Source organism: Staurois parvus, unplaced genomic scaffold (genome assembly GCF_062004578.1).
Source record: "Staurois parvus isolate SC_StPar_1 unplaced genomic scaffold, SC_StPar_1.0 ptg000229l, whole genome shotgun sequence".
In the NCBI taxonomy this organism is placed as follows: domain Eukaryota; kingdom Metazoa; phylum Chordata; class Amphibia; order Anura; family Ranidae; genus Staurois; species Staurois parvus.
In genome coordinates, this window is record NW_028318025.1 from 3914670 (window position 1) to 3923397 (window position 8728).

The 8728-nt window shown below is 45.4% G+C and overlaps 1 protein-coding gene across 1 annotated transcript in view; it reads right to left on the bottom strand.

Moving 5' to 3' along the window:
- TMEM161B (transmembrane protein 161B) overlaps nucleotides 1-8614 on the bottom strand; it is a 51189-nt gene extending 42575 nt beyond the window's left edge. Inside the window, exons 1-2 of the mRNA XM_089679639.1 lie at nucleotides 8498-8614; nucleotides 563-638 (exon numbers count right to left, since the gene is read on the bottom strand). Of these exons, the coding sequence (XP_089535765.1) occupies nucleotides 563-565 (3 nt within the window). The 5' untranslated portion in view covers nucleotides 566-638; nucleotides 8498-8614. The remainder of the gene's footprint in view (nucleotides 1-562; nucleotides 639-8497) is intronic.
- Nucleotides 8615-8728: the final 114 nt, after the last annotated feature.

The window sequence follows — 8728 nt, forward strand, 5'->3', positions numbered from 1 at the left end:
AACATACTTTTCAAATTGCTAGCAAGAATCTGTGTTCCTGCTAAGCGATATGTGAATGGGGCCTCAATGGGCTGTCCTATGTGCTACATGTGGAAATTCAAGTGAATCAAGCTTTTCAAACGGCTAGTGGGAGCCCACATTCCAACTAAGCAATATGTGAAAGGGGCGTATGTATAAAAGTGCACGTTTTTTTTCCCAGTAAATCTTTTTTATTTTGCCTAACAAAACAGAAATATTTCCCACAGTTTAAAAAGAAAACTAAAAACAAAAAATGTCTGTAATCTTTGGCAGCCACCAGGAAAGTTACATGTGCAAAAGGTTAACACTCAGAAAACTAGTGAAAACTTACATAGTAATCATTCCTTAAGAGTGAGGAAAGGACACAGATCTGACATTGAAATTCCAAGACACACTTCAATGACGTCAGTGTATTTCCTTTCAAAGAAAATCCTCAAAGACACCTTTCAACCCATATTTTATGTGTAATTAACTGCAAACACACTGCAGGACCCTTAAAGAAATGTAACATACATGCTTCAACTTAAGATGAATGTTAACTCACCATTTTTCCAGTAACGGCTTTTGTGATCCTCAACTCCTGACAACGTGGCTTTGTGTTCCGATATCATAAATAGGCACTAAAATGTTAAGAAGTGAAATTCTTAATGTCTAGCATGGTATTACGTGGCATGTCAATTCAATAAACTATACACTTCCAAGGAACTCATACACTAACACAAGAGTTTATGGAGACTTCTTTCGATAGAGCTCAGGACTTGAAGCAGAAATACCTGAAACAGCAGCTACAAGGTGTATTCTTACAAGACAAGGAACTCCCAGGCTGCATATATGCATATGTTAGCATACAATAAGAACAGAGTGAATGAGTACAATGGGGACAGAATGCCTTTGGATTTCAATTTACATAGAATCCAAAAGCATACTTTAATATTTTACTTTACAGCCATGTGAAAGTTAACAATGTAATATCATTTGGTAAAATGGTACATTGGTAAATATTTTAATTAGGATAGTAAAGAAGTAGCATTAAAAAAAAAATTAAAAGTATAACAAAAGACATACCACCCCAACAGGGACACTTAAAGGTAGACTCCCTCTACACTCTATTCAGATTTGAAATAACATTTTCGCTTTAGATATACTTTAACCACTTGACCTCTGGAAGGTTTTACCCTCTTTATGACCACAGCATTTTGTGCATCTCAGCAGCACGCAAATTTAACTGGCAATAACGCAGTCATGCAACACTTACCCACATTACATTTTTATCATTTTTTTCACACAAATAGAGCTTTCTTTTAGGCTGAGAAGTGCTCCCGACTTCTCACCGCTGTTCCCAGGCTCTCCTGTTCCACTGGGGAGCCCCAGGACCGCTGCAGACAGAAGACAGGGAGGAACATCCATTCCTCCCCATCCTCTGTGATGGTTAAAGTCAAAAGCAACGAGGATTCTGTCACTTCCAGATTTAATTCTCTGTTTACTGGCCAGTGATGCAGCCGATCCAACCAATCTTAGCTTGATTTGGCTGCTTTGAAGGGTAGAGGAGGAATCTGGGACTAACAGACCCCAGGTCTCCCACAGAGTACCGGTCACTGCCCCAGCTATCACAAGGGATGTTTTTCATCCCTTCTGATAGCAATAAAGTTGAATAAAAAAATTAAAGACAGTGTAAAAAAAATGTAAATAAATAATACGTTTTAAAAAAATGTACAGCGCCCCTGTGGTCACGCACATAGATCCTGCACATATATATAAATGGTGATTGCCCCACACATGTGAGGTACAGATGCGAACGTCAGAGAGCAAGCATTCCAGTCCCAGAGCTCCTATTTAACTCTACACTGGTAACCTGTAAAGGCTTTTAAAGCATCACTTATGAAGATTTTTAGGTATTGTTTGATGCCATTTCATGGCAATGTTTCATGTTTAGTATCTATTTACTTGTAGCAACATCATATTTTATATTTTACTAAAAATCTGGTATTATATAGTGTGTGCAGTAAAATACATTTAAGTGTATTTTTTCCTGAAAGTTTGTGTTTGATAAATGCCTGCGGAAATGATATGGGATATACAAAATTGCAGCAACAACTGCTTTATTCTTCAGGGCCTGCGCTTTCCAAAAATATGTAAATATTTGGGGTTTTTAAGTAAGTCTTGTGGGATGTTCCTGGACTGCAGTGGTCACGTCCTACCAAAGTGGTTCAAGAAATGAACGCCAGCGAACTGTCAACAGGCCAAGCCTCAATGATGCAGGTCAGGAGCAAAGGCTTGCCCATATAGTCTGATCCAATAGAAGAGTTAAAATTGCTCAAATTGCTGAAAAAAGTTAATGTTGGTTCTGATAGAAAGGTGTCAGAACATACAGTGCACCACAGTTTGTTGTGTATGGGGCTGCACAGCCGCAGACCGGTCAGGGTGCCCACGCTGACCCATATCCACAGACAAAAGTGCCTACAATGGGCACATTGGACCACAGAGCAAAGAAAGATCTTATGGTCTGATGAATTGAAGAATGGTTTGAGGAACACAAGTTTGAGGTGATGGCATGGGCTCCAAATTCTCCAGATTTCAATCCATCGGGCATCTGTGGCATGTGCTGGAAAAACTAGCTCAATCCATGAATGCCCCAACTTATAGGACTTAAAGGATCTTCTACTGACGGCTTGTTGCCCGATACCACAGCATACCTACAGAGGTCTAGTGAAGTCCATACCTCAATGGGTTATGGTGGGTGGTCATAATGTTATGGCTAAATGGTGTACACATCCTGGACAGTAAGTGGTTGCAGCTGCATCCATGATCCTGGTATGTATTTTGTTTTTTAAAGCTGGCAATCGGCTTTCTTGTAAAAGTGATCACTCAGAAGGACTCTCCACAGAGGAGTAGGCCAGTAAAGCAGCTGATCAAATATGATCTATGTTTGATCAGCTGCCTTGGAGAGCAGGGATGACATCAAGGGTTTACTAGTCCCCTGATGTCACAATAAAGAGTACCGGTCACTGCCCAAAGCTATCACAAAGGGGCTTGCTCATACCTTGTGATAGCAATAAGGTTAAATGAAAACAATTAAACCGTTTTTAAAATGTTGGACGAAAAATAAATTTTAATAATATAAATAAAAATAAATTTAGTTTTAAAGTACCCCATATGCAAATAAGTCCAAAATGATGATTGCACCACACGTGAGGTAACACAGAGAACATATGAGTGAGAGCAATAATTCTAGGGCCATAGCTCACATTTAATAATTTTATAATATGGTTGTCAAAAAAAATAAAAAAGGGGGATTTTTTTTTCCAAAGGCATACACTTGTTCTGGTGACAACTATCAAAGATGGAATTGACCCCCAGTCTGATGACAGACAGTACTAAAAACCTGAAAAAGTTTCCTAAACTAAAAAGCTAATTCTTTTTTTCTTACAGTTTCACTTTAACACTGACCCAGCCTCAGTTTCATACACCAATAGCGATGCACAGAATGTAACACTGGCAGTAATAGCTTACAAAAATTAAAGTGGACCTTCTCCCTCCAGTCCCCAACCTCTTTTTGTCATTTCACTTCTATCCTCTTCCACTCTCAAACTCAGACATTTTTTCCTCCATACATTTTTGGGGAACCCTCCCCACACTTCCTGGACTCTTGCCTAGACAGCAATAACATATTCAGTTGCCTGTAGCCTCCAGACATATCCACATCACGAATCTCAGGAGGCCTTGGGGTATTATATGGAGCATGTGCCATGTCATTAGGGAGTCAAATATCTCTTCCTGGCTCTTGCAGCCAGCCCCCTGATGATGCACTGCAGTGTGGGCACCATCCAGAGGCTGGTTGCAAGAGAAAGACAGCTTCCACTGATGTCAGAGAAGATGGCAGCTTGAGATGGAGTGGAAAGACAGTGGAGAGTTGGATCCCTAAAAAATACAGGATGTCTATGTTTTTTGTGGATGACCTGGGGAAAAAAATAAGGGAGGGAGTGAAGCAGCTCACAAACATCTCAGACAGCCCTGTTGCTTCAGTGGATTCTATCCAGATACTTTATAATAATCAGCAACTACAAGTAGCTAAGGGGCGGTACAACTCCTGCTCCCCACTATAAGGAGCTGTGTTTGAGCTGTCTTTACCCGCCAGATCCTGGAAAACCTCAAGTCCAAGTATACCCAGCAGAATACAGAGATGGCACTCTAACCTGCAGCACACAAGAGTCCATAACTTGCAAACAATGAAGTAAAGTTGTCAAAGAAAGCTCCCTATAATGCTGAGCACAGGAACACCAGATATACAGGAGTCCTCTACAAAACTGAGCACAGGAACACCGGGCATATGGGGCTCCCCTATTATACTGAGCTCAGGAACACCAGATATACAGGAGCCCTCTACAATACTGAGCACAGGAACACCGGGCATATGGGGCTCCCCTATAATACTGAGCTCAGGAACACCAGATATACAGGAGCCCTCTACAATACTGAGCACAGGAACACCGGGCATATGGGGCTCCCCTATTATACTGAGCTCAGGAACACCGAGCATATGGGGCTCCCCTATAATGCTGAGCACAGGAACACCGGGCATATGGGGCTCCCCTATAATACTGAGCTCAGGAACACCGAGCATATGGGGCTCCCCTATAATGCTGAGCACAGAAACACCAGATATACAGGAGCCCTCTACAATACTGAGCACAGGAACACCGGGCATATGGGGCTCCCCTATAATACTGAGCTCAGGAACACCGAGGACTTGCCTCTTCCGCGTCAGCCTATTGGATGTCTACACTCCCTATTGCGGACTGTTACTCAGCGCGGTGTTGACCCAGCTGTTCTTTTATGATGTGCCTTGACTTTATTGTCGTTTGTGAGTACAACACCTATTTTATTTCTTATTAAACATTTTTTATGGTAATGCACTAGGCCTGTGCGCCCTCTCTTTGTTCTTTTCTCATTCAGTATATTTGGATTCCCCAGTCCATTTGAGGGCAGCAAGGTGTGCATGTTCCAGGACATTCTTAATGTGGTTGTAGCCTGCATCGAGTCCATCCCCAAGCGCAGGAGCATTTGTGTTTGCTGGTTCACTGGATATATAGGGCTGCCCCATAATACTGAGCACAGGATATAGGGGCTCCCCTAGAATACCAAGCACACAACATTGGACGTGTAGGGCTCCCCGATAATACTGAGCACAGAACACAGGGCATATGGGGCTCTCTTATAGTACTGAGCAAAGGACATATGGGGCTCCCCTAAAATACTGAGCACATTACAATGGACATGCAGGGCTCCCCTATAATACTGAGCACAGGACATATGGAGCTCTCCTATTATACTGAGCACAGGACATATGGGGCTCCCCTATAATACTGCGCACAGGACATATGGGGCTCCCCTATATTACTGCGCACAGGACATATGGGGCTCCCCTATATTACTGCGCACAGGACATATGGGGCTCCCCTATAATACTGCGCACAGGACATATGGGGCTCCCCTATAATACTGCGCACAGGACATATGGGGCTCCCCTATAATACTGCGCACAGGACATATGGGGCTCCCCTATAATACTGCGCACAGGACATATGGAGCTCTCCTATAATACTGAGCACAGGACATATGGGGCTCCCCTATAATACTGCGCACAGGACATATGGAGCTCTCCTATAATACTGAGCACAGGACATATGGGGCTCCCCTATAATACTGCGCACAGGACATATGGGGCTCCCCTATAATACTGCGCACAGGACATATGGGGCTCCCCTATATTACTGCGCACAGGACATATGGGGCTCCCCTATATTACTGCGCACAGGACATATGGGGCTCCCTTATAATACTGAGCACAGGACATATGGGGCTCCCCTATAATACTGCGCACAGGAGATATGGGGCTCCCCTATAATACTGCGCACAGGACATATGGGGCTCCCCTATAATACTGCGCACAGGACATATGGGGCTCCCCTATAATACTGCGCACAGGACATATGGGGCTCCCCTATAATACTGCGCACAGGACATATGGGGATCCCCTATAATACTGAGCACAGGACATATGGGGATCCCCTATAATACTGAGCACAGGACATATGGGGATCCCCTATAATACTGAGTACAGGACATATGGGGCTCCCCTATAATACTGAGTACAGGACATATGGGGCTCCCCTATAATACTGCACACAGGACATATGGGGCTCCCCTAAAATACTGAGCACATTACAATGGACATGCAGGGCTCCCCTATAATACTGAGCACAGGACATATGGAGCTCGCCTATAATACTGAGCACAGGACATATGGGGCTCCCCTATAATACTGCGCACAGGACATATGGGGCTCCCCTATAATACTGCGCACAGGACATATGGAGCTCTCCTATAATACTGAGCACAGGACATATGGGGCTCCCCTATAATACTGCGCACAGGACATATGGAGCTCTCCTATAATACTGAGCACAGGACATATGGGGCTCCCCTATAATACTGCGCACAGGACATATGGGGCTCCCCTATAATACTGCGCACAGGACATATGGGGCTCCCCTATATTACTGCGCACAGGACATATGGGGCTCCCCTATATTACTGCGCACAGGACATATGGGGATCCCCTATAATACTGAGCACAGGACATATGGGGATCCCCTATAATACTGAGCACAGGACATATGGGGATCCCCTATAATACTGAGTACAGGACATATGGGGCTCCCCTATAATACTGAGTACAGGACATATGGGGCTCCCCTATAATACTGCACACAGGACATATGGGGCTCCCCTAAAATACTGCGCACAGGACATATGGGGCTCCCCTATATTACTGCGCACAGGACATATGGGGCTCCCCTATAATACTGCGCACAGGACATATGGGGCTCCCCTATAATACTGCGCACAGGACATATGGGGCTCCCCTATATTACTGCGCACAGGACATATGGGGCTCCCCTATATTACTGCGCACAGGACATATGGGGCTCCCTTATAATACTGAGCACAGGACATATGGGGCTCCCCTATAATACTGCGCACAGGACATATGGGGCTCCCCTATATTACTGCGCACAGGACATATGGGGCTCCCCTATAATACTGCGCACAGGACATATGGGGCTCCCCTATAATACTGCGCACAGGACATATGGGGCTCCCCTATAATACTGCGCACAGGACATATGGGGCTCCCCTATAATACTGCGCACAGAACATATGGGGCTCCCCTATAATACTGCGCACAGGACATATGGGGCTCCCCTATAATACTGCGCACAGGACATATGGGGATCCCCTATAATACTGAGTACAGGACATATGGGGCTCCCCTATAATACTGCACACAGGACATATGGGGCTCCCCTATAATACTGCGCACAGGACATATGGGGCTCCCCTATAATACTGAGCACAGGACATATGGGGCTCCCTTATAATACCGAGCACAGGACATATGGGGCTCCCCTATAATACCGAGCACAGGACATATGGGGCTCCCCTATAATACCGAGCACAGGACATATGGGGCTCCCCTATAATACCGAGCACAGGACATATGGGGCTCCCCTATAATACCGAGCACAGGACATATGGGGCTCCCCTATAATACCGCGCACAGGACATATGGGGCTCCCCTATAATACCGCGCACAGGACATATGGGGCTCCCCTATAATACCGCGCACAGGACATATGGGGCTCCCCTATAATACCGCGCACAGGACATATGGGGCTCCCCTATAATACCGCGCACAGGACATATGGGGCTCCCCTATAATACCGCGCACAGGACATATGGGGCTCCCCTATAATACTGCGCACAGGACATATGGGGCTCCCCTATAATACCGCGCACAGGACATATGGGGATCCCCTATAATACTGCGCACAGGACATATGGGGATCCCCTATAATACTGAGCACAGGACATATGGGGATCCCCTAAAATACTGCACACAGGACATATGGGGATCCCCTATAATACTGAGCACAGGACATATGGGGATCCCCTAAAATACTGCACACAGGACATATGGGGCTCTCCTATAATACTGCGCACAGGACATATGGGGCTCCCCTATAATACTGAGCACAGGACATATGGGGCTCCCCTATAATACTGAGCACAGGACATATGGGGCTCCCCTATAATACTGAGCACAGGACATATGGGGCTCCCCTATAATACTGAGCACAGGACATATGGGGCTCCCCTATAATGCTGAGCACAGGACATATGGGGCTCCCTTATAATACTGAGCACAGGACATATGGGGCTCCCTTATAATGCTGAGCACAGGACATATGGGGCTCCCCTATAATGCTGAGCACAGGACATATGGGGCTCCCCTATAATACTGAGTACAGAACACTGCACATACATGACAATAGACCAGGTGCAATGTGCAGTCATGCCTCCACCATGTGTGCCCCCCATTCCCAGCAGCCCCCTGACACCTGTCCCCAATACACACCGTTCTCTGCAGTCACCGGCACCACAACACTTCTTGTGCTGGAGGTCACGCTAGGACCCCTCCACACACCAACATGGCGGCGCTCGCTTCTCCTACCCGGCTACGGTTACCTAAAACACTGCTAACAGATGCTTCCTGCTCACCAGACTCAAAACCCGCGTTCAGAAGAATTAGACGGCGCTTCGAATAACAAAATAGTCTTTATCAGTGCTACTTTTTACACCATATCTG